Here is a 27,442-nt window from a genome sequence, read left to right as displayed (position 1 = left end):
CCTTCCTTCTCCCTTCCTTCTCCCTTCCTTCTCCCTTCCTTCTCCCTTCCTTCTCCCTTCCTTCTCCCCTCCTTCTCCCTTCCTTCTCCCTTCCTGGATGTTAGATTGTATAAGTGTTAGCATAGCTGTAGCATCCAGTAATATGTTATCTATCATAACACATTGTTTCATTTCCTTTTTTATCCAAATTAAATCAATGGGTACAGTATTTCAGATTTCTTGAAAGCTAGTGAAGTCAAAAAGCCAGACATATGCTGTGGAAGTCCAGCTAAAAGATACAGCTGTGCCAGCTGTTTTACTGGCAGAAGCTCTGGCTTGAATACCAGAAGCATTCCACCAACACATTCACTTATTCTTCTAAGTTCTCATTTACAGTTATTATTTATATATACACATCTAATTAGTAAGAAGTCTTTTCTTTTGTTTGCCCTTTCCATATATATTTTTAACCAGCAGCTGACGCCTTTGTTTCAATATGAGATCAGTCTATCCAAGAGTCCAGAATGAAATTCTCTCAAATTTGTAAACACACTAAGAAAGGCTGAAATTTGCAGCTCACTCATGTTATAGAAGCTGTTGTCCGTACAGAGCACCTGTTGTCTCAGCAAACAAAAATGATGCACTCAAATGCGAAGAAAATACTGAAATAAGAATTACAACCTCTTTGAGTAGGTGAACATTTCTTCTACAGCTCCCACTGAGATCTGCAAAAAAGGGAGTAACCTATTACACACTTTCCAAGGTGTAAAATAAGGGATCTGCTTTATTTCCTTTGTCAGGGAGTTATTTTTCTGTATGTCTTAGGTCGCCTCATGAGAGGCACAGGAYTGCCCCTTAGGCTGTGCTTCAGCCTCTGCAGACCAGCATTAGGTTTCTCAGTGGATGGCAATTTAGCCAAGCATTTTTTGCACATTGAGCACCGCCTCAGCTACATATTTTACTAGCTTAACTARCACATGCAAAACTACTGCACATGCACAGCATGCAAGCATAATTCCATGAACCTGATGCAGCTATTTTCTGGAATCCCCAAGGGAACTTCTAAGCCAGGCCTAGTTCAACACCGACTATCTTTCGTCTCCTATATATTTCAGTTGCATAGCTTCTCAGAAGAGAAAGTTTTGCAGTCATTTTGAACAATGTACTAAGTAGATAACTATAACTGCCTTATGTAAAATTGCTGACCTGGTTTTGTACACTCTTCTTTAAAAAAAAGAAAAAAGAAAAAAGGAAATGAAACCATTACATTCTGTGCTCAAAGAACAGCTAAGTTTGTGGAGMTTTTTGTATTGTTTTGTTTTTTACAAATGTGTATCTCCTTGTTGTTTAGAGTTGGAGGTGTGAATTCTGATTGAATTTTTTCCTCGGTTGGAACTTTAAAAGATTTATCTCTCAGAGAAAGATTTTTCTCTCAGAGCATAAGCTCTCACAGCAGCTATTCCATAAGTCCAGGCAGTTGAACACTCTCTTCTTCCTGCTACATAATTTAATGAATCTCACAGGTACTTAATTGCCAGTAAGACCTCTGTCCAACTTGGAAATCAGCCAATGCTGAGAAAAACCTGTTGGAACATATGCACCCATACGAGCACTCACAGCTGTATCATATGAGGTTTGTTAACATGCTTATGAAATGGCACAATGCCATCCCAGACAATGACCGTTTCAGAAGACGTTTAGTGATTGAAACCAAACGCTTGAGATTGCACATATCCTCTCTTACGCTAAGCTCTTCTTATTATCATACCATTTATTTTCAATTTGATCATTTTCAGTCTCGTCCACRGCAATCAGTGAAGATGCTCACCCCACTTAGACAGACAGGAAAGGAACTGAGGACTATTAGTAAAGCTCTTGCTCACTCAAGGTAAGGGAATCTGGAGCTCACGGAAGCCAACCAGTCGTAGCTAAAGAGAAGAAAAGAGGAATCTTTGGTTCTGCAATAGCAGCAGTTGGATTACAGGCAAAATAAGTAACTCTGCTAACAGCTTAGAAAAGACAGTTTATATTTTTTCCTTTATATAATTTATGAATAGTCAAAATGTTGTCATTGCTGGATGAGGAATGATTGTTTGATAGCCCTGTCTGTCCATCAATACTATATTGTTTTAGCGTTCTTCATAAAAATGCTTGCTAACCTCTCTGTGGTCATTTGCACGAATCAATATCGTGCTGAGATCTGGTGACCAAAGTAGTCAAAAACAAGCAATGTTAGGACATATCATTAATGTGATGAAAGATCATAGTGAAAATATCATAATGCTGTTACAGAAATACATTCATGGACTTACTTGGAATATTCCAACTTGGGTCTCAGGAAGATGCTGGCATGCTAATAATTTCTTAGGTTAAATCTAGCAAATTTGGCAGTTAAGAGAATGCGTGATGTTGTATCAGCATAATATATGTTAAAAACAAGAATTATGCTCTTGTTTTATTAGGCTGAGATTGTAATTGCACAAAAATCAGGGAAGTTAGAACCAAGTTTACTAGAGAAAAGTAACTTCTTTGCACATATTACTGCTGAGGAATCAGAACTTTATATTTCACAATAATGTAGTGCTTTCAAATATTCACATATTTTTACATCAGAACAATTTCTAAGTTCTTTACTATTTGCTCTTGATAACATTATATCTCACATTCTTCTTCCCTTTTTTGTCCTTCGCTGCCCCCAATTGTTTTGTTTATTCACTTATTTTGTTAATTCACTTCTAGTGAATTTTTGCTTTATAAACTTGACAACAAAATACATAATAAATCATAAACAGAATAACAAATGCTATGTGCTATGAAGGCTGGATAAGCTGTTTTATAGTAAAGAATGACTTGTTTTGGCCATAAATGCCCTGTTAGCAATGTTAGACTGACTGTCTACATTCACTGTTCCTTGCTAAGTTTGAGTGGGATTGTCACTTTGAGGTCAAATTAAGTTCTTTTGATGATAACCTGCCAAAGGTCGGTTTATTTCTTGAAATACAAATTGCAGCTACTTGGAAGTTGCTTTCAGTTGCTTTGCATGCTTTACTTTTGAATGTGTAGGACAAAAAATACTTGGAGGTATTCTGTAGGGCAAAAATTACCATCACCATTGGTACTAAATGGCTTGATTTTTAAAAGCTTAGGAGATTGTTTTAGCAAGAAGAGCAACCTCACATTCCATCCTTAATATTGCTGCATTTAAAACTGGTATGAGAAATGTGTCAAGGACAGAGTTGGGAAGTGTGTAATACATTTCCAATGTTACATGTATTTTGTGTATAAGTTCATTAGAGCTGACAATTTTATGCTTTGATTAAGTTCATTGAAAGTATATCTGAATAGAGTAAGGCTGGAGAAACTGTTTTCTGAATCATTCCAAGAAGACCTGAATCTGTTAAAAAGATATTTGGATTTCTATCCCTGAAGTTTTGAAGAGCAAACACTGAAGTACAGTTGCTACAGCAGCTCTCTGCTAAAAGCAAGGAAGGCTAGTTTAGGAGAATTATTCTGGAGGGAAGATGTGGAGGGAAGTCCCAACTGTCCTGTTCTGTGTTGCATGCCTTACGCTGTGCTCCCCGGTGCTGTCTGCAAAGACTGCTAGTTCCTTATAGACTAAGTGAGCCTGCAGAGGTTTGGATGAAGAAAGTTGGACTGCTCGTTTTATTACAATTTACTGTTGGAATGAATGAAGTGTCATTTTGTTCATGGGTTAACGTAAGGGAGCGTGGATTCAGCTTGTGAAACAAACTGGTGTTCCCTGGGCAACATAGTTCTGAAATGCCATTAGGACCTATAGTATTTTGTTTGTAGCTTGACTAACCTGGAGTTGTTTAGGATCAGCTGAACTTTCCACAACACTGAGGTTCTCTTCAATTCAGTAGATTCAGTTTTGGTCCTATAATTATAGAAACCATGAAATTAAATTTGTTTTTATGAAAGACTAGAATGTCTTGGATATTTTCATGAGTAACATATGATACAGGACTGGTATCACAGAACCCGTGTGTTGAGCACCTCATGTTGGGTCCCTATCTCGATTTTGAGGGAGGGACTAAATCTGAAGGATTCAGTGGCAGGAAAAGCCGTGCTTTTTAAAGTTAGCTTTTTCCTAGGCTAAAGAAGCTCCGTGTAAGATTGCAGTGATAGAAACTGAGACTGGGCATGATTTATCTATGCAAATGAAGGGAAAAATGTAGATTGCCCCTCCAAGCATTGTTCCTTCTGCTCCCTGTTTCTGAGTATTATGGCATTAATGTGTTAAGAATGCTGTATGGGGAGGGCAGAAATTGGGAGGGGGAGAAGAGAAATCAAGATGTTGATCTTAAGTCTTGGCTGAGCAACTAAATCTTTGTGCGACTTTGTGCAAATCGCTTGACCTCTGTGCACCTCTGTCAAGTGAATTGTAAATTGGGACTGGAGACTAGGCAATGTGTCTGAACTAAACTCACTGCATAAATATATAGCTTTTTAAATTGGCGTGGAAGGCTGAGTGTGAATGAGGATTACTTTCGTGACTGAAAGCAAAAATTACTTTTTTCCGTATAGGGCTTTCTTTTTTCTACTATTTTCATTTAAATTCTTATTATTATTTAATTTTTAATCCTATTACCATTAACTTCTCAAGCTTTTAGGAATGTTAGTTTGATAAATCTTACAGTGCCTAGCAGTCGTGTACATGCAAGCATTGCCTTACTCATCTCCACAGCACTGCTAGGTACTAGGTGGGTAAGTGTTATTACCCCCATAGGTAAGTTGTGAGGGTTACATTTGGGGTGTAAGGTTAGTTATCACCGGAACAGCCACAATTGGAGCTCAGGTGTCTTGGACTGTAAATGCTTTATGTATTCTTCTAGACTTCAGTGGTGTCTCTGTTTCTCTGATTTATCAGTTTTTAAAATCAGCCCACTAAATCCGAGCATCCGTGAAAGAACTTTTTCAGATCATCCATTCCATCCCTCTGAGCAAGTGCAGTTGTTTCCTATGACAGATGAAGTGTTTAGCCTAGCTTACTTTTAACTGAAGACATTTCTCAGTTTCCTGCACTACATTATGATAAATGCAGATTTACCGTCACTGAATATTTAACAGCGTAATCTACAAAATGGTCTTAAATACAGATTTTTAATAATGTGAATAGATTTGATCTTGGTGTCGTATCTTTTCTCTGAGTGATTAAAAACCCAGCTTCTATCCTTCTTCACCTCCAGAAGCCAGTACAGCTAAAGGCACAAACAAGATTATATTCCTTTACGTATGTTTTCAGCAGAATTGTCTGTTAAGACCTGATCAGTTGTAATTGTGCCACACCCTCAGAGGATAGTAATGTTGTGCAGTTGTTATTACGAGTCTAATTTGGCTTGCAGAATCCTTTTTACTGCTAATGCAGAAAATGGAAAGAACCCAACTCCGCTTTAATAACACAAGCAGAGTCCAAAGTGCTGACGAATAAGAAAATACCTATCTGTTAAAGCACCTCCTCCTCCTCTAACTTCTTCTGGTCCCATAAAATTAATTCACAGTTGCATTCAAAACTGACTTCATGTTATTTGAAATGCCTGGAAGTAAATATTCCAGTCCATTAGGTTTGCATGACTGCTGAAAGTTAGGAGGAAGATGAAGTGTGTGGGGGGGGATTTAGTCTTTTGCTATTGCACAAGTAAATACATATTTACATTTACTGCACAGTAAATGATATTTTTACACACACTTGTCTGTTGAGGAACAGAAATTTGGTCAGGCCAGGGCCTAATCAAAGCCTGTTTGTGCACTCCTGAGAAATGTGCCTGTGTTTACTGTTGTGTAGACAGTGGTCACTCTAATTCTATTTTCTGGAGCTGTCTGAATACATGCTCAAATGAAATTTGCCTGATATATCATGTAATACCTCACTGTCTTTACCAAGTAATTCCAGTGGTGATCCTGCAGCCCAACTAATATAATTTCTTCTACTTACTGTGGATATTAAATCATGAATCCTACTTATTTTATTTTATTTTATTTGTATGATATATGAGCTATAATGGCCATAGAGAAATTTGCTTGAGAAAAGTCAGGGAAAGAAATTTTTAAAAATATATGGACTCACTCCTCTAATACTTTCTAAAACCTAAGTAGCCAACTGACCCATTATGCAGAAAAATATCCAACAGACCTAATATCTGGAAATCAAAGGTATCCATTAACTGACTGTTTTTTTATGTTATATAAACACGGAAATTCCTCGACTCCCTTGGTGTGACTTTTAACTATGAAAATGTGCCAGCCATTCATTGTGAGTATTTGCACAATGTTACTTTGACTAAACCTGCAGGTAGAAAAAAGAACAAAAACAAAAGCACAGAAATCAAACAAACAGACTTTTTAAACAAATACTGAAGTGCAAAGTTTCAGGAAGAGATAATGTCAAGTGAGAACAACTGCACTGCTGGTTTGGACTAAAAGACGTGAGGAATACTTCTCAATAACAATTTCAGACTATAGAAGAGGAGCTACTTGAGAAAGAAAGAGTGGAAAATACAAGAAAGAAAGAGGAAAACTGAAGTGTAAATCATTAGGATAGCAACTTTTTATTTCAATTAAAGCAATCAGACTAGCAGAGTAGCAAGCTAATACATATTACAGGGAGTCAGTGAATACAAATAATCTTTGTGGATTTGTTTTTTGCTGCCTTTCCTCCTCATGACTGAAAAGGAACACCCAGCAGTTGTCTTAATTGGACATTAATTGATACATATTCACAGAAAGTAGTGTCTCTGATCTTGCAGCTTGTTTGTATTAAAGGCTATAATGACACAAACCGAGAGGAAGTTTTTAGCAGTAAAGATCACAGAGACATAGCACATTAGTGTGAATTTTAAAATTCACAGAAATGTTTGAAGAGCCGTTACTGGAACAGACCTAGCTGCATTTGTAAAGCTTTAATATTCTACTGTGTGCATTAAAAACATAATTAAAGATAAACTTCATAGTTATGACCTCATACTGCCTTGCATCAATATCCTCTTATACTTTCTCGAGTACTCATGATGATACAGAAGAAGCTGATGATAGAGCACAGAGGTTACTCATCTTTCATAAGTGTCAGTTGCTAATCCTAAGCAGAAAGTATTACCAGTGCTTTTCCTGATGATTAGTTGTACCAAATCACTTTAAGGGGACACCTGTCAACTCTCAGATATCATTTTAGCTGAACATCACATTAAAATGTAAGAAGGAATTTGCTTATCTTTGTGCAGCAAAAAAAGAAAAACCATTTGGGAAGTGTGTAGATAATGATCATTCCCGTTCTGTTATAGATCAATACATCTCCCTATCATTGAAGATTGCCCGTATAGGCCCAAAGTAGCCCTCCCTTACTTAACTAAGTATTTCACAACGTCAGGCTCACTGAGTAGAGTACAGTATGGCAGAAAAGACAGTGCGTTTGTCCTTGAGCATTCAGATATCTTTAATTCGAGCTAAGAATTATATTTCCATTTCTGCAGTAGGAAATCTTCTATGCTGTTTTTACTAAGACTATGCAAACTCAGGCACGGCCACTTTGAAATGACATTCAGCTCTGAGGGAGATCTTTTCTTATTGCTTTGTTCCAATGACATCTGTACATGTGATCCAGAAATAATGTTAAGTAATCCACAGTTGGGTGAGGTTGTATTGTATGAGAACCAAGAAAGTAGAAGTCTTTATAACTATTCGTAACTTGTAGAGAGATGTAAGAACACCTACAAAGCAAAAAGATTACTAAATAATTGAAGGCTTGTACTTGTTAATCCATAATAAAAGCAGGTTGCCATAAATCACTGGCATGAGACATGAGACACATAAGACACTTCTGCAGAGTGCCATGCAAGTGTGCTGGAAGTTCTCTGGTTGTTAAACATCCCCATGGAAAGTAGTCCTTAAAAATAAGCACGTTGATCCAAATAAGACTAACTGAAAATATTTTCTTCATGTAAAAAGGAGACAGGAAAGGTAATGGGAGAAGGTATCAGTAATAGAAACTGCTGGATTATATAAGGGCCAGAAAGAGGTCTAGCTAGAAATACAATTTTTTGATACAGAAAAAAATGAGAAGAGAGGTAAGCTCCACAAATAGGCTGGGCTGCCAAACTCCTTTTCCTGTATTCCTCTTCCTTGTATGAACCGCTGATTCATATTCTGTTCGTTTCCATCCCAGTTGCTCTCTTGCACAAGGCTGAGGATATGCACTGAGGCGCACAGCGATAGAGAAGTTGTGTTGGAGGACTACTGGTCTGGTGAATATGTAGGGTTTGAATACCTGACTGCGTGCATGGGCTTGGATTTGTTTCGCCTCACATGAGACATTTACATGAGCTTCCTGAGTTAGAAACTCAGTCACTGTAGATGATTTCTGTCATTGGATAGAAATAGATACCTTGGAGGGTGATTCTGATCCTGTGTGAAGTTAATGTTGTCCTTCAACTTGGGAGGAAGATTCATTTTATGTTGTGGAGGAAATGGAATGGATTTAGACTGAGTAGTTACTTTTCACAGAATGGAGCCACTTTTTGAAAAGTGGAAGTACTTTCTAGATGTAGTCTAACAAAGCTGACTGACCTGCACCAGAAAGGAAGCAGAGGTGATGTGTGTACTTTGCCAGCCGACCCTTGCCCTCTTCTGACAAAGAAAACTGAAGAGGAAAAATTATGTTTATTTGATTACAATTGTGTCTATTTTCCTTTAACTGAACAGACTGAAGCACTTTTATTATCACAAATTGCAAGTGCCTTCTAGGTCATCCAACTCTACCAATAAGCTAGCTTGGAGTTAGGACTTGTAGTGYCAGGAAGAAGTGGAAGAAAACTGACCTTACCTATGTCAGCATAAAAAAGGCAAAGGAGAACTGCATGTGCAGAACATTCAGTGACGGTCCTCTAAGCATATGTGCCATGTAAAGACAGCAAGTTGTTGTCATCCTCAGTCAGTGATGTCTAGGAGTTCACARCTTTGAGCTACATGCTCAGAGAGAAAGAATCCATGCCATTTTATGAGCCACGCTAGCCTTCATGTGCAAAAAGGGCACGCTAAACCTCTGCAGATGTATTGTGTTTCCTATAGTTTGAAGAAAATGGCCCCTGTGCATCTGTTTCACCATGCTATGCTAGGTGAATAAAACTAAATGTCAAACTGCTGGCAGTTTAAACAGTATTCCACTGGCAGCTTTTTATGTTTTAAATTAGAAAYTGGGTGTTTGTTTAAAATGGTTCAAGTTTCATGAAGGCAGATCTCTAAAAGTCAGTCTGCCCTCAGAAAGCCCAGGCTCTACTAATGCACACTTGATGCTCGAAGCAACAGTTGCACTGACTGTTACACTGGTGGCTAAGTAGCTGTCTCTGGATACTTTTTAATACCTAACTGCTTACATTTTCTGATTAAAATGGTAGCTACTAATTTAAATAGCAGGAGATGTGCTGTATTTGGGAGTTTTGGTTATGCTGACCTTGCCTATGCTGACCTGTGAATCTATAACAATTTTATTCTAATATATCCAGACAAAAAACACCTTAGTGTTTGGGGATACTGATGAGCTGGCGTTCCTTAATGCATAGAGTTTACTGGAAGACTTAATGGAGTGCGTAAGAGGGGGTAAGCGAGGCCATGTAGAGTTAAGAAGCAAGTAAGAGAGGAAGTACTAACTGGAAAGGTGGAACATTTATCTGCTGATACTAGTTTCCATTGTGTTTAATACTTCGTAATGTCAGTTGCTTGGAAACCAGTATTCCGTGCCCTTTTGCTGCTTGGCAGAAATCACTGTAATTGGCATGTTTCTAGCACTGTCATTGCTGGCAGTTTGCAGCATTTTTTTTCCAGAAGCAAAAATTTGATTTTACATGAATGATGGCTCACATTAATTAGACAGCACTCATGGGCAAAGACATCCATTTAAGTGTATGGATGTATGAATGATTATCTCTCTGTCATCAATCACTGAAAAACCTGCTATTCCTATCAACATTTCAGCCTTTCCAGGCTGTTCATTTTAGTCTCAACCTCCTTTCTTTTTGTGGAAGAATGTGTTTGTTTATGTTTGAAATTTTGTAAGTGGAAATAGTTCATTGCTTATTAGTTTGTGCTATCTGTCTAAATATGACAGTCTTATCCCATGCACTATGACTCAAAATGACACATCGTCACTGAATGTTAGAACAATTCTAAGCCTTAAAATGGGTTTCCATTATTTAGTAAAATGTCACTGCTCTGTAAATACCTTTATTGCGGTAAGGCAAAACACTAGATCATGAGATATAGCTTCTGCTTTCACATGAAAATCTTGAACCAGCAGTATTTCCGGGTACAGCTTCAGTGACCTCAATGGAGCTCCACTTAGCAAGCAGTGAGTTTGCCTTTTTATGGGCAACATGAACATAAAGTTTTTATTTTACATTCTTACAGCAAGAAAATGGAGAGCCCAGAAATCTCCAGGTGATTTATTCTTCTGAATTTAAGTAATAGTTTCCTCAAAGCTTTGGGGAGAGGAATTTAAAGCAAAGCCTTGGAATTTTGCAGATTTATTTTTCTGCCCTTCCTCGGTACAAACCTATTCTCTCTGTGCAGCCCTGGAAGAACTTCCCCATCTCACCTCTGGTTGTGTAGTTCTCCAGAGCTCCAGAGCTGTAGACCAAGAGCTGAAAACCTGCATGTGCCGACCCTCAACTTTTACACCACCAAAGGAAATTTCTACATGAAGATCTAATAGGAATAGGAGTAAGTGAGAGGTACAGCATGGCAGAATGGGAGAGGGGCTCCTATATGCTTCCAAGAATGGTGGTTGCATATTCTTGTCTTCCAGGACTTCTTAAAAGTGGAACTGCTGCCCTCCATTTTTCCTAGCTTGAGAACAATTTTCCAACTAGTTCTTTGATATGTTATTTTTTTGACATCCAGGTAGTCAAATATGTGTGTTTCTCAACATTATAGGACCTCTCTCCATTTTCAAAGGAGAGATTCTGCCTCATTTCACAATGGAAGCAGCATCTTCTATATTTTAATGTCTTTGTAGTTAATTGAAAACCAATCTGAAATGTCTTTAAATACATGGTAATACATTAATACCTTCACCTAGAGACATCTTTTATAATGGTTTGGGGTATTTTTTTGACCACTGAAGATCTTTATTTCTTTCTATGCTCCCTTCTGCAAGCATACCGTAAATTTGCTCATGTTTTATTTATAACTTTTCTTGTTTCATGATTTATTTCAAGGTCAGATTTACCCATGATAAAATGTATTTTTGCTGTTATGCAGATCCTGGGTTGGTTGTGGGGGGTTTTTTTGTTTGTTTGTTTTTTGTTTTTCTGTACCCACTTATGGGTACAGAATATTGTACTCAGCTGCAGGAGAATAAAATGGGAATCTACATCTGAAATAATGAGGATATTCCAGACTGTATTTCTTTCTTCAACTACACAAGCCAGATGTTGATTTGGTATGGTACCTCTTTAGTTCCTTGCTGGAATAGTTACTGGTTCAATATGGCAAATGACAACATGTACCTGAGTTTCTGTGGGTTASTAACTACATTTAACAGATCTTGGTGTAATAATCCTGTAGTCTTTAGTGAACTTAAGAAGATAAAATTTATGAATATTTACGCATAAATTATTTGGTTCTTACTCTGTAATTACTCAGCCATTAAATAGCAATAGTAACCAGTGTATTCCTGATTCTCCGTTGCCTAATGTGTGTACTTGTTCACTTCTCTGTAACTTGGCTATAAATACTACCAAACCAGATTTTTAATTCGTTTATATTAGTATCTACATATTAACTGTAAATAGTTGCAAGCTTTTTCTGCCCATAAGCTAAGCTTCCAGGACATGACCCAAATGCCATGCAGAGCTTAGTAGCAGGACTTGCTAGCTCAGGCTTACCTCCATGGCTTTTGGTAATTTTACGGTGTAAGTAGTGTAAGCATCCTGTAATAACTCACTGAGTTTATTTTAAGTGAACAATACACTAATTCTCATTTACAGTAAAATCGTCTTACCTTACTCAAGATCCAAAAGATGTGAAGCAGTCTTAATATAAATTCAGCTATTAAAATGCAGCAACTGCTCAAATGAAGTCTGATGTATATTATTTTACATCCACACCCTATAGTATTTTGGGGGACAGGAATGGTAAGACGTGTACGCTTCCAAATGAAACAGCAGTGAGGACAGTAACATTTAATTATCTGAAATCTGATGAGAATGCAGGCGTTAACACTTGTGCTCCTACAGAAGTTGCCCTAGGATCCTTAATGACTTCAGGTTGTCAAAACTTCCATTTCATTATACATTCAAGAAGACAGCCCCTCCGGTACCACAGTGGCCACTAAAACCAGGCAAGGGCACAGATATCATGTTTAATTCAAAGGAAGGGAGCTTCCTGCTTTTACCTCTTCCTTCAGTTGGTATTTCTTTGAATTCTTCAGGATTCAAATACTCATCAGCCTCACTTGAGAGTTGTGATGGGATCGCAGCCCATGATGGTATGGCTGCAGGTAATTTAGTGTTCGTTTAGAAGACTTACCCTGTTTTTTAATCCATGCTTTTGGTCTGAAATATTCAGAATGTTTAATATAGTTTAGCTGTGTTTATTATAGTTTCAAAATTATTGCCTTCTGCACTTTCTGTTTTGTGTAGAGATGCCTTGTTGTTATATTACTTTCTCGGCTACAGAAACTATTACTCAACATGATTCCTTTAAGTGGCAGTGTGCAGAAAATTGCACTTGGCTTTCACCTGACAAGCCTTAGCTCATATTCAGTTTGACACAAGTGCAACAAGTTTGGCAGTGCCCGACTAGCGTTCACCTTGCAACGCCACCAGCAGAGTCTGGCATTGGGCCCAAGGAGAACCTTTTACTGGCTTAGTAGGAGGTGCTGCCRGTACGGATTGAAATGCTTTTTGGAAATTATAAGAAATGGCATTAAGAAAGCCTGTGCTCTTAATGGCTTTCAGAGCAATGCCACATTGGTTTAATTTGTATTTACATTTAGCTATAAGCCTCTGGAAAAGACTAAATTCTTACAATATAGTGCCTGGAGCAGGGGATGTTCTGTCATTAGCTTTATTGATCTAAAGCCTGTATCCATTAAGACAAGAAAATAGTATGACCATTTTAGGAGACAGTGTCTAACAATTCCCATGATCAGAGAAATGCTATGTATGCAGTTAAATTGTTTGATAGATAAATAGTTATTTTCCTTACAGCTCACAATTTTTGCTCACTGTGATCCTAAGACAAAATTAAGCCTTAGAAAGACAGAGAATCAACCTGGTATAAATAAACTGCAACTTCATTGCACCTCAGGGAATGGGACTGGGGTCGATTAGCAGAGAGAGTTAATGAGACTGCAGCATCCCCCATAACACCACCTGCTGCACTGAATACGGTTGCTAGATAGAGGAGCAGCCACACGGCTGCGTAGCCTTCTGCCCACCTGCCTAGTAACTCTGCTCAGCCTTAGAGAGCTGAGCAGGACTTTTGGCATCACAGGTACAGGAGCGTGTATCTTATTCTTTTGGTAAACCACCTGTCATGGAGGTTTTTTGCGTACTAAGTAGATGTGAAGTTGTTAATAACTGTGTAAAATTTCATCTTCTGGGACAAATACATATATAGTGTGATTTCTTTCAATTTAGTGAAGATGATACAATGGATTTAAGTAAGATATATTTAAATAGAATCTAAGAAAAACAGTGAATATCTAGCTTGTCCTGAGCCTGATGGCAAAGCTTCTGGAGCTGTTGCTGTAGCTTCTTAATGTTAGTCTAGGACCAAATTTATGATTAAGATGAATTAATGATTTTCTTTTATTTTTGTGAGTCATTCCTTACCTAAAGAAAGGCACCAGGAATCCCTAATCTTTGGTAAAAGCTCAGTTCACCAGTACTTTAATGGCTCTGTGTTACAATTAGCTGTTGACCCATGGTCCCTAAAAGATTTAAAGAGTAATTTAATAAGTATGCAGTTGTATCAAGCACTATAAAGTATATGTTTGCAATCAATTTGCTGTATGCGTAGTACACTACTGGATCACTGTTCTGTACATGTTGCTGGCCCTTGTCTATAATAATACATTCCTGTAGAGAAAACTGAAGTATTCCATTGCACATTATTAGTGCTCAGGAAACTCTTAATTTCCATGCTGACAGAGGTATTAACTTACAAAAATAAGACACATCCTTTTGTCTGAAAGGCAGTTGAAAATCTGTGTTGTGACTACAGTTGACTGAAGCTCAATTACTTTAATAAATGTATTCCAAATTTCATCTCGATTGCATTTCCATTTTAATGAATGATTCTCACCTACTTGTCAATTTGGCAGCCCAGCTAAGTTTATTAAGTTATTGAGTTATTATATATATTAAGTTATTGTATAAATGGGGTATTCAGAAGCCAGAATTTAAATGCAGAAATATTTGATATCCTATTGCAGCAATATACTGTAAATCTGTAGTATAGAAAAGTATGTTGATCACCTGTATATTTCAAGTTTGGATCTATTTTACTATTTTTCCCACAATAAGAGTCCATAAACCTTCAGGGTCAGTCATAAATGTCTCAGAAATAATTCTATGGAATTATGAAAGGATTTTTTGTTTAAATGAGGTAGTTATTGCAGCTTTTTATATGCTGCATTTCTACTAATTTGATTTTATTTCTTTGTCAGTACTTGGAGATTATAGAGCTACTTTTTGCAATACTTGGGACTTCAAGGAAATCATAAACTGAAAATGTTTATTCACAATGTTCATAGCTGTTCCTGTTGGTATATGAAAATGATCACTGATTGCCATACACATATTAAAGCCTTCCATATTAGATAAACCTTACAAAATCATACTGATTGTACTTTGCCACTTCTATGCATCCTTCTCCAATAATATTGATTATGAGTTTGTATAAAAAGCTGTCTAGTTTATAATTAACTTTGTCTTTGATTCATGTAATAACCTTGTTGTCCACTATTTGTGGCATTGTAATACACAGCTACAGCAGTGCTTCAATCTTTAAGAACAGATACTTACACCAGTGCATGCAGTAAGCAGGAAAAGCAATATGAAGGGGGAAAAAATCTTTCACATACAAATATCCTGATGTTTGGCAGAAATGAGAGAGAGAAAACTACTGAAAAGCACATAAAATAAGAGTTGGAGGTTGTTAAACGTTTTCCAGTGTTCCAAGAGAATTCTGTTATGCAAAATATTAGGTTCTTATAAAAAATTGAGACAGGCTGGCACAACTCTAAAATCCTTGTGTTTTTCTAAAGTATGCAGCATTTCTTAATAGGGACATGACTTTCTCATAGTAGCTTTCTAATTTTTTTCCCCTAAGTTAGTAAAGAAAGGTCCAGCAGAGAGGTTATCATTATCTGAAGAAGATAAGAAGATAAAGGTGGAATGACTTGTGTTTGTAATTGCTGACCACACACACAAAAAAACCCACCAACAAAACAAGACAAAAAAAAAACAGCCCTAAAATCATTAAACTGTGCAAGTGGTTTGTTATAAAGGGAAACGAGGAGGAAGTAAACTGTTCCTCTTGAGAACTAGTGAATTCAGTGCCTGAAATCTGCACCCCATATGACCTTCAGGTGCTTTAATATATCTCTGATAAGAAAAGGGGGTTATTACTTCTCACTAACAAGGAATAAAACCCAGCTTTCAAGCAGATTGCGTCTGAAAGAATCAATACAGCCCGATGACACTTAATCCAGAAGTCAGCAACACATTAACTTAAAGGGATGTGTCTTAGCCCAGATAGGATGCTTGTCTGACTTGGATCAGCTGCTATTTTCTAGCTAACATTTTAATCAAAAGTGCAGAGTATGCCATATCCATTTCACTGCCCTAGCTCACCTTTCCTTTTTTGCCTCTGCTGTCATCCTACTGGGAGTGCATTATGGTTTCTTCTTTATTTCCTCCTCTTACAGTAATACCCTGCCTGTTGTCTTCAGCTCACTTACAGGCTTCATTGACAGCTTCCCTGTTACTGACAGTGTGGCCTTCTGACAGCAAGTGGAATTTAGCACCTAACAGGTAGCTTCAGGGCAGTGCCTGTCAGCCTGTGACAACTGAGTTAAAACAGTGGGGGGCCCAGTGGTCAACTGGCTGCTATAAATTAGAATTAACCAGGGAATTTCTACATCAAGTAGTGGACAAAGCAATGCTGAGTTCAACATATTTAATAGTTAATCAGTGCTGCGCAGAGAAAGCTAACGGAAAGATCTACTAGTTCATACTGGGGAATCGTTGTCCTTTGTTATCACACTGCAGAAGAAAATACTAATTTTATGGATATTGTAGAAACCTGTTGAACTCTCGAGTAAAGGAGAATGTGAAACCTGTTAAAATTTAGGGTGTTGGGCAGCAGAGAAATTAATCAGTTTGATAATGTGTCTGTAGTACACTGACCATCTTGTGATGATTTTTGGCAGGCGTCATATCACTGCTGTGAAGCAAGGTAGAGGATATTTTCATATACTTCACCAAGAATCACTGGAGAGGAAGAATGCATGGAGAGCAGCACAACAGGCTCAGGACATGAGATGGAGAACTACATGCCAGCCACCCAGATACTCATCTGATGAGGAGGAGTCTGAGAAAGAGATAAACATGTAAGCCAACTCAGAGGGATTTTGCTAGTCCAAGGGCAGTGGTTTAAAAAAGTGGCAGTTTCCAGTTGCTGTCATAGCTTAGTATTGAGACAGAATGTTACTTCTTGTATGAACTAGGAAGAGAAAATGGTGGTAAGCGAGCAGATGTAACCTCAGCAAGCATGGAACAAAAATGCTTGAGATACTGTTAAAAAGGAGGGCATTTGAAAGGCAGAACGTTAGTGAACAGAGGGAGGATTTCATAGCCAACTCAACTGATTCTCTGAGGAGAAGAGGAGGAGGCCTGGTGAGAATTTGCCATGCTTTTGTTTCCCCAGAATGCAATCACAGCATTAAGAATGAATAAGAATTCCAGGAAGAAGTGGCTGATAGAAATTGGGAGTTTCTTGGCTAGTTCACCCTGCTACTCTCCACCACCTTCTGTTTTTCTCTCCATTTGATTTGGAGATAAGCTTCAATCCTTTGGCTCAGTCCAGTCTCTTCCATGCACCTCTAGTGCGTGTTGTGGCTCTGTAGTTATCTTTCACCTCTCACTTAGTGATGAGCTGGTCGGATACTTGCTGAGCAGGACAAACTAGTTCTTCTAGGCTTCTAGAGGCTACAGACCTTCTGGGACCTTATGGCATCAAAAGCTCATTCATGTCTAACAATCTTCTGTGGTTGGCCCAGCTCTCGCTTAGACCGTGAGCTGTATTATACGGCCAGTATCATTTCAGTTTTATACTAATTTATCTTTCAACTCATAGTAGCTCATGTTATATGCTCAGTGTGGACCCGCCATCCTTTGTAACAGAGCCCTGCCCCTGAGTTGTTCTGATAAATAGCACCAAGAAGAAAGCAAACTATCACAGACTCATGCATCTAACACACTTCCCTCTTACTGCTCTTTTCTTTTTGTCGTCTTTAACTGTCWTACTGACTTTTGATGCAGTAATGAACATTGGAAAGTGTTTCTGTTTCTTCATGTCTTCACTATCTCCTCCTCTGCCACACACAGGCTTCTGTATACCACCCTGTTAACTGACAGTTTGAAAGCCTGCTTAACCTGCCCTGGCTCCGACAATGCAGAGAAGTGCTGACAATCTGTGTTGGTTGTAGGAATTTCTATTTATTTTTCATATTGTGTTCTTGACATATTATGCAAAAAGTCTTGTATTTCTGAAAAAGAGCTATATTCTGTCTCTGCTAACTCCATAATCATGCCCTCCTTGCTTTAGAAAGTTATATGAGGTTTTCATACATCTTTGCTGCCTTTAGATTGCAAGTTGATGCTTTTGACATGACAGCCTAATTTGGAATCACAGAGGAATAAATTTCAAAAACACAGCTCTTGAGGAACTCACATTTCCTGACAAATGATTCTGTATAGACCAAAAGGCTTATTATAAAGGTTTCATTCAGTTCCACATGCTGTGTTCASCATCTTTATAGGTGACTACTTTCAATGATTTTTGAGTTCTTATGATTGTCATATAAGATTCCTTCTTCATTCCTGTCTGCTTCTTGTGAAAAACAAAACCCAAGCTTTCTGGCCATTGAGCATGTATGTGCTATGAAGTGTGCGTTCACAGATACACATGGATCTTGGAATAAAAAATGGCAAGGTTTTAACTATATCTTTAAACCAGCAGGAGCAAGCCTTTGAGGAAGTGTTTCTTCCTTCACACGTACACTTTGTGCTTCTAAAAGACAATTCCTTTCTGTCAGAGAGGAGTGTTATCAGGAGCAATCTTTGTTTTCAGGTTAAATGCAATTTTGGAAGTATTTGAGACTTAAAGATTTAAGCTCCTTGAAGGCAGGGAATCAAGAGAAATCCTCATGTTATTTGGCAGCCAGTGCAGTGAAGGGGTGTGATGTACCTTATTGCTGAGGAGTTACCATGTCATGTCCTGTAACAGGGTTGGTCGTGTCTGTGTCATACTGGGCCTGCACTTGACTCTCAACACCTTGGACAGGCATGCATCAGTGTCCTAGTGCAGAGTAACTCCACACTCAAGTGTGGCCTGAACAGATAGATCACTGGAGGAAACAGTGCACCGCTTGGGCTGTGAAGTTGAACCTGCCCTTTTCCCTGTGCGGATGCAAAGGAGCACGTCAGCGCTCCAGTCCAGAGGCTTGCAGCCACTAAGCAATTTAGGGAACTGCTTTCTATCACTTCTCAATTCTTCCCAGCAGCAATCTCTTAAGTGCTGGTAGGCACATCTGGATAAGGTCAGAGATGTTATCCTAAAACACTCACTGACACTTAAGAAGCTCCCAGACTGACTGTTAACAGTATAGATAGGCTTAGGACAGTGTGCCTCAAAATCAGTTCAAAATGTGAACGTCAGTGAGTATGCAGTCAATGAATTTGAGATTAAAAGCATTATTGTGTAACTCTATAGATATAGAGGGTGAAGCTTTAGTTCTCAGTCATACTGTTTTGGTCCAGCCAGAAGTTAAGGCAGATGTGCTTTGTGGAAGCTAGGCCTGAGTCCACAAAGGTAAGAAAGAATGATGGAACGTGTTTTTGTTTCTGTGTTGTGTTGTTGGGACTGCTGTTATGTGCCTGTTTAGTTCAACCAGTTTAGACTGTGCAACGACTGTGARCTTCTCTTCTGTTAGTCAGCACAGCCTCCATCTTGCTGTAATTCGGTCTCTTTCTCATGTTTGGACTGTGAACAGCCAAGAGGTTTTATTTGCTGGCCAGCTGTAGTGTTTGAAGTTTTAGGTGGTAGGTACGTACATCCTCTATGTACTATTGTCATATGAAGCCTGCAATATCTCACTGTGTTTATTAAGCTTGAACCTCCATTGTCTAACACCAGGTGCAAGTAGTTATTTACATTTGTGAAAAACAGTTATAAATATTTCCTTTTCTCACTTGGTAGCATTTTACAAACACTTTGCACAGGTGTAAATGGCCAAACAAAGCATGTAGCGGTGAGGAAACAGTGCCCACAGCCTATGAAGAGCTCAATTTTCTATTACATGGATTTGGACAACACATGAAACTCTTTTTCATCTGGGTGTCAACTTAGTCTTTATTGTTTTCTGTGCACATAATACATTAGCCATGAAAAATTGAACAGAATTTGAGAGGTAAACTTTGAAACTTTGGCCTTCTGTAATAGAGATACAATGCACCTATTTTTCTACTTCATGGCCCTAGTGATACATGTATGTTATCCCATTTATGCCATTGGCATCATACCAACAGAAAGTTAGTGTAATGGAGTGTTAAATATCTCAATATCTTTTCTCAGACAAACCAGTCACCTTATCATGTCTGCCTCAAAATTGGATGTCACATAAATCCTTAATTAATAAGGMCTATAAATATGTAAATATAAATAATATCATATTTATAGTTTACCAATATAACAAATAATTGTAAGTAATTAAATATAAGTGTGGAATTTATAATATTAAGTGCTAGCAAATTCAGTACTTCATAATTTAGGAATGCACCTAAGTATTTTTTTAATGGTAAGGAGGAGAGGAGGATTGTGGTGATGTGAATACAGTAACCAATTGTATTAGCTCTGTCTTCATTTCATGTACTCTTTTCCTAACTTCTATCTTTGTCCTTCCCCACAGTTGCTCTCTGACAGAAGGCCACTGCCTGCGGAAGTCAGGGAAAAATAAAAAAAGAAAGACGACTTTACGGTCTTTCACACCTGTTTATACCAGTGTCTTGATTCCAAACCCTGCTGGAGCAAAAAGGTATGGTTGAAGGCAAATTATGTCCTATCCTTCTTAGTAGGACACAAGCAGAATTCACAGCAAGAGACGCATAATACATACACCAAGAGCCYCTGTTCACCTGAAGAACATGATTCATTAGAAGTATATGGTGAAATAGTCTGTTTTTACTAATAGCAGTGGTTAAATTGTAACTTTAAATGATTGAATTTTTATGACTGAGTTAAAATCCAGTGTATGTACACACACACACACACACACACACACACACACAATTTGCCCCAAAGTCCTTGATCCACCAAATATCGATTCATTTACATAAAATTTGCTTATGTGGTACAGCTTTCAAGATTAGGCTCATTTTAAGGAAATGTTTTTTGCTGTCAAAGTCAAAATATAGTTTGTCTAGTTTAAAGAAGAGTAGGCCTAAGAGAGAGACAGTAAGTGTATCATGTATACTTCTGTATATTATTGTATTAGAATCACTAATACACAGTATCTATTCTGTTTAAGTTCATTAAACCTGTTGCTCACCGAAAGTGTCTATGTATTTATATCTGCATATGGATTAAGCTAAAATACAAACGATAATCTTAGTTCAGAATAAGATGGCTCTGGCATTTTAAACTCACACCCTACTTTTTCCTAAACACAAAGCCTTTGGAAGCTACCTTAGAATCCAAATCCATAAGAATCCAAACCTTTTGGTGTCAAATGCTGGAATCCCTCATAGGTACTGAAAGCACTGAGGACTTCACCAAAATAAGTCCACAGAAAAGTTTCACATCCAAAAATATTCCYTCAGGATTCAGAGTCGTATGTTAACATTACAGAAACCTTGAGAGGTGTCTAGAATTCGCCAGACAGTGAAAAATTTCATCTGCCTTTTACCAACAAGAACTTAAGGATTAGCTTTTGCTATGAGATGTACCTTTTTCAGTCAATGAGGTTTTTCTCAGTTGAGCCCCATGTCTCCCCCGTGGTCCTCAGTCCTCAAAGCAGTCCCACTGTCATAAAAGCCAAATCCTCCTTGACCACACCGGCTGTGCAATGAGGTATTGACCTGCAGGTTGGTCTGCTGCCCCTCCAAGTCTTTCTTCTTCATCTGCAGATGCTGCCATCACAAAACAGGAGAAGAGAATTTTGCCTTTCCCCATGAAAAGACAGTGTTATCCTATGTAACCTCCTTGTATATTTTCAAACTTATGTCTAAGATTATCATTAACAGTCATTTATTTCCTGTTTGTCAGCAATACCCTCTGCTTGTATGTTCTAATGAAAGCAATTGAGCTCAGCACCTGCAGGGGCTCAGTTATTGTTCTGAAACTACTCCCTCCCCTTCCCTGCGGTCTGCAGGGGCAGTGGTGGGTACAGCAGCAGCGAGAAGAGCAGCTAGCTCAGGGCTGGGTTGTACACGTGTGGTACCAGATCTGCAACTCCTTCTCACCTGGACCTGGCAGTGGGAGTAGTTTTGGCGTTGTGCAGGCTGTTGCAGGTACAGGAAAATTTGACTGGCAGGTTGTATGGGTATTTGTGCTATGAATAGCCATTTTTCATCTCTTACGTTGATAGGGTGGCACACCAGATTGAAAGCCCTAGCTGGCTCTGGCCAAAGATTCCAGTTTGACTATGTTTCCCTGACTTTGTAGTAAAACATGTTTGTTTATCCTCTTCCTTGCAGTGAGCATCTTTTTCGACAGCTGTGTGCCATACACTGGCTTTTGGAAGCTTTGACTCTCGAATCCAGCGGTTCTATGCATTCCATATTAACCTGCTGGAATCCAACGTATGTTTGCGATGCAGGATAGTCTTTGAAGGATTGAAGGGTTTGGGGTCTTTTTGTTCTTGATACATTGTTGGTTCTCTTCTTCAGGTAGCAGCCGTTTGAGTGAAATGTTATTAATTTTGAGCCATGCAGCATGAACAAGTTGTGCATTGACTTTGCCCCCGTGCAGTCAGCAGGGAGTTGTACACTCAAATCAGTAGCACAGCATGGCCCTCAGTTATTACAAGTTGCAGAACTAGCAGAAAATACTGAGCTTTCCCAGCCAGATTTATTTGTGGGTTTTTTTTTCTCCTTTGATTAATAATTATGCACATTAAATACATGTAGTAATATACATATATTTCTGCAGCCTTTCTTAGAGGGCTATCCCAGGGAAATAAACATGAATTTCAGATACATTATAATTACAGAACAAAGCCAACTATTAAGTGATATGTACTAGTCTATCAATTATGTATGACAGTGATGGGTACTTTGTAAAGAATGCACTGCTTCTGAACTTTTATACTGTTAGAAGTAAATATTAATTTCTGAACATTTTTAGTCAATAAATATAACAAAGTTGACATAGAAAGTATTTAAATTATTCATGTTTGGTAAAACACTGAACAGTTTATTCTCTGATTTGCAGGGTAAAGCTCTTCAAAGCTGTTCTGTTTTCTCCTTATATTCTCAGTCATTTCATTAACAAAGACAAACTGTGCCTAGGTACAACAGAGGCGGCATAGTACTCCTGTACAGAATTAGCCTGGTAAACTGGCAAGTAGAATCAGTCCAGGATATACTGTGGATGAGATTTTCACTCCTTTACATATTAGGACCAAGCAATAGAGTGGGATAAGAGAAACAATTTTCCAGCAAGTCTCCAGATATTGACTGACAACAGAGGAGTATAAATGCATAGGACTCTGGATTCAGTTCCAGATTCTAAAGTAGAGCAGTCTCATGTGGTATACTTCCTTCTGGTCTCTGCTGCTGTCTGTAACCACCACTTGTCTGTCTCTCTCTCTGTCTCTCTCCTTGCCCACTGTGCTCTGGTTCTTCATTTACCTCTGCTACAGTCTACCACCCCATCTCTTGTGTATTCTCTCTTCACCCCCTGATTACCACACTTAAATTCAGAGATGAATTCATACATGCACATACACGATGCACTTTTGTTTCTGTTCACCTCCCATCTCCTTCACCACATTCAAACCAAACTGTTTTCATCTCCTTCTCACTTCCCGGATACCATCAGATACTGAGAATATAGAAGATAACAGTCTCAGCTCTCAGTTTTGATGTCTGTGCTTGAAGATGCAATTACCAGGAGCAGTTTGGTCCCTGAAACCTCTGTTTACAGCATGCTTATTGCAGACAGAATTTCCAGCAAATTTGGCTGCTATTCTAACATATCTCTGTTGAATATGTCCATGCTGATGGCTTTTTATCTGGTTGAATCTGGGAGAAATTTTGTACAGCAGCAAAAGGAGCATCTTAAACCCTAGGATATCCTCCTCGCAAATCATGCAGTCTTTTTGTACAGCACTAAAGCATTTAAGTACTGAGAGAGTATTTTCTAATATTCTTAAAAATATTAACTATTTGAAATTAAATTGAAATTTACCTGAAAGAGAGAAAAACAATCATAAATAACAGAAAAACAGCTTGATGCAGATGTCAAAGGTGGAAAATTTAGCTCCAGTGTTAAGGCTTGGTAAGGGTGTAAGCAAATGCAAAAAAGTCTTAGAATATAAAGCACAAAGCATTCTCAAGGTCTGCTACTGCTATCAGTTTCACTTCTGAGAAATTAAACCTGCTGTCATTTCTATCCATGAAGTGTTGCTACATTGGACAAAATTCTTCAGTACTTGCACAGAGGAAGTTGAGAGCATAATCTGGCCTAATGCATGCATTATAGTTTGTAGTATAAATGACTGTGCTTTCTTAATACTTTTCTTCACCTGTGACTAGACTTACTCATGGCTCATATTGCTTGCATTACCTTTCCTTTTCTTATAAGTGAAGATATATGTCACAGCAGAGATCAGCCACCATTTATCCTCTGTTTATTGCGTTTCTTAAAAGAACTTGTAATAAAAGCAAGACTCTGGAAATGGAAAACTAATTAAGCTGTTTTCCACTTAGGGACCCTGGTGGCACTAAAAAAACGTTAGAAGAAATTGAAGAGGAAAAGTTAACAACATACATGTGGGAGCTCTTTATTACAGACACAAAGGTAACTTCATTACTAATATCTTCCTTGGGACCTAATCCAACTTTTCAAGCATTTGTTTTTCTTTGTTTTGTTGCATAATGGAACTTTGATACAACATTATATGCTCTGGATCTTGTGACCACAGAATACTTGTCTGTCTATGTTTTGAAGAAAAACAGTTTGATAGGTTTGATGGGAAGAGGAATATGTAGCTATTCAGACCATGGAAGGTGTGGCTTGGCCTTAGTGATAAGTACTGATGTGGAAAGAATTAAATATTCTGCTAAAATGTATCTAGCCTCTTGTTTGCATTTTCTCCCCTTTTTTTTTTTAATGAGTTGGGGACCTGACTGTGTTGACCCAGTATCATGAAGCGGTGCTTATTCTAGTAGGCCTTTTTGAGTCCAATGAGGATTTTAGACTAGGATCCTAGTTTGTCTTTGAGGCCTCTTCCTGATAAGTTCTAGTGATGGCTTGTTTGGTTGCCTTTTAATACAGAGTTTAAAACTAAATTGGGAAATGAAATTCAGATGTTGAGGCCTTAAAGCAGGATTCACTTGCCATATGCAAAGCAAAGCCAAGGAAAGGAGAAAATGAACAATTCAGATGAAAATCTTAAAATAAAAACTACGCCATTAGCTGAGAGGAAGTTCAACTGATGAAGAGAACATCGAACTAAACTGTAGACAACTATCTGTAATGCTTTGATAACTGTTCTACTGTGATAGTCCATCTTTCTGAAACCACAGCAAGTGTTTTCTTTTGTTTTTTGGGCTTTTTTTTGAAACTGCTGAAGTGAGTGGATGAAAATGAAGGGGGAATGAGTGATGTTTAGGAGTATAACTAGGAGAGCTAGGTAAAGGAATATCAATGGGTTCCAATATTGCTCACTGTAGCACATCTATGTTTTGATCTTCAGCAGTTTGCCTAAGCTTTTAGTTCCTTGCTTTGCCCCCTAAAAGGCTAAATTAACCAAGTTTTGTGAAGTGCTTTCAAATCCCCGAGTGAGGCACTCTTTTTGAAATATGAGCTGTTGTTACTTGCAGGCTATTTGCTCTTGTTATTCGTCAAGCACCTGCAGCTTGTACTCTCTTGACATAATAATTAAAATGATTTAATAGAAGCTTATGATTTCTGTTGGGGAATAAGCAGCAAGAGTTGTCAAACTTCTGAAAGACAAAGAGGGTGTTTTTATGCAAATATTCTTCCTACTGATAGTAAACAGAGAAGGAAAGTCRGTGAGTCACATAAATAACAGAGTTGTTTCTAAATAGGAGGCTTTCCCATATTTCCATGTAGTCTTACCAGTTCTCTAAAGTCAGGTCCAAATAAACATGAGCAGAGGAATCCAAAGTGCATGTCAATCTTGTTGTATCTTTTAGCATTCACATTGTTGTGGCTTTTATTTTTCTTCCTGCTTGAATTGATGACAGTTTCCTTTCTGTTGTCATTTACTTTAATATTACTTGAACGCTGCTTTTCATATTTGATTTGAAACTTCCAGTAGAAACATTSGGTTCCTCCAGGGGCAGTTGCTTTATGATACATACTGTTTTGATTATCAACCCTGCAGAATTCAGCCTGCTGAAGTTTTACATTCCTGACACAGGAAATTCATTTGCCATGTTATTGGGGGGGGGGGGAGTGCAGAGCCCTGATCATTTATCAAACTGCTCTGACCTTTTCATCCTTGGACATGAGAAAGCTGCTTTATTACCAGCCCTCTGTAGCTGCAGTGTTATGTGTTTACAGATTAGCTTAATCTGTTGGCATTAATGCTACAGCAGAGGAGTATTCAAGAAAGATCCCAAAATGAAGGAGGTTCTATCCAAGTAATCAGCTAGGTTGTTAAAGTCACTGAAGAAAAATCTGTGAGGTTACAGGAAGGCCAGAAGGGCCTTATATTGGAATTAGTTATGGAAATATGATTCTATGCTGTCAAATTTGCTATAGAAATCCCCTCCTTTATTTTCATTCTTTCTTCTGTGCACAGAAATTCACCCAGAAAGCACGACACAGTCCACTTAGCAGGAAGATAAACAAGACAATATCTACTCTAGGCATCTCTCAGCTTAGTAGTCAGTCATCTCCCCATACTCAAACTCCTCGTGGCAGCACACTTTCCCTTGTCTTCTGCTCTGAAGACAACGTCAACATGAATATAGCTTCATCTGATATTACGAGTGAGTCAGCACAAACTAAAGAAGAAGAAGAAGCTCTTTGCCCCTGTAAGTTGCTTTTCTTGGCTGCCAATAACAAACAGATTTGCTTTCAGTGATACTAGGAAGAACCRACTTCAAAGACACTGCTGGATGTAGGAGTGTATTCCTCCTCAAGCTTACAGAACTTTGTACAAGTCTCTCTGTGCCATCCTTCCTGTTAGCAAATTGATTTAAAGACAATATAATCCCATGTGAATATCAAGTAAGAGTTCTAATTAATATTCAGATATAGCGTTGTATGATCAGAATGTTTTCCACATCAGTAATGCCCGACAGGAGATGAAAAAAGTCAAGCTATTCTCTTGCATAACCAACTGATCCAGTGAATTTTGACAAGGACAGCAGAAATACATACCTGTTTAATTTTGGAGTTTGTTACTGTGTTTTCCTCCTACCCATCCATTGGTGATTACCTGCCCATGACAGAGCTGACAGGAGAGTTTATCTGACAGCTCTGTAATGCATTTCAGTACAAAGCCAGATAATCATAATTCTTTTCCCTTCCTCTTGAGTCAAGCTGGAACAGATAAGCACATTAGCATTTAGTACTGCCAAATTTTCTTTTAAATTGATATTTATATTATCATTATTAGGCTGACGTCATGCTCTGCTAGTCTTTAAATTACCACTCAGGAAGGAGGTCTTGGAGTTATTTGGGGTAGTTCTGTGAATGCTCAGTAATCAAAAAGGCAAAAAGAACCTAAGAATGATAAGGAAGGAAATGGGAAACAAAGCAGAAAACACTGTTATACAAAGTACAAACGTATGGTATGTGCTTCCTGTATTGTGGTCCTTCGAATTCAAACAGGTTGTATTAGAAGTAGAAACGGCCAAGAAAAAAGTGACAAGGACAGCCAGAGATAGAGAATAGCTTCCATATGAGGAATTATTAAATAGACCAGGGCTCTTCAGTGTGGAAAAGAAATGGCTGAACATAGAGT

The 27,442-nt window shown here is 38.1% G+C and overlaps 1 protein-coding gene across 1 annotated transcript in view; it reads left to right on the top strand.

Annotated features, from left to right (window-relative positions):
- The window catches only part of CCDC60 (coiled-coil domain containing 60), a 67,346-nt gene that overhangs the window by 27,417 nt on the left and 12,487 nt on the right, over positions 1–27,442 (top strand). Inside the window, exons 3-8 of the mRNA XM_026075228.1 lie at positions 1,776–1,867; positions 16,430–16,609; positions 20,189–20,314; positions 21,975–22,079; positions 24,210–24,300; positions 26,273–26,507. Coding sequence (XP_025931013.1) covers positions 1,776–1,867; positions 16,430–16,609; positions 20,189–20,314; positions 21,975–22,079; positions 24,210–24,300; positions 26,273–26,507 — 829 coding nt within the window. The remainder of the gene's footprint in view (positions 1–1,775; positions 1,868–16,429; positions 16,610–20,188; positions 20,315–21,974; positions 22,080–24,209; positions 24,301–26,272; positions 26,508–27,442) is intronic.

This window comes from Apteryx rowi, unplaced genomic scaffold (genome assembly GCF_003343035.1).
Source record: "Apteryx rowi isolate R43461 unplaced genomic scaffold, aptRow1 scaffold_40, whole genome shotgun sequence".
Classification (NCBI taxonomy): domain Eukaryota; kingdom Metazoa; phylum Chordata; class Aves; order Apterygiformes; family Apterygidae; genus Apteryx; species Apteryx rowi.
This window is presented reverse-complemented; position numbering and strand designations above follow the sequence as displayed.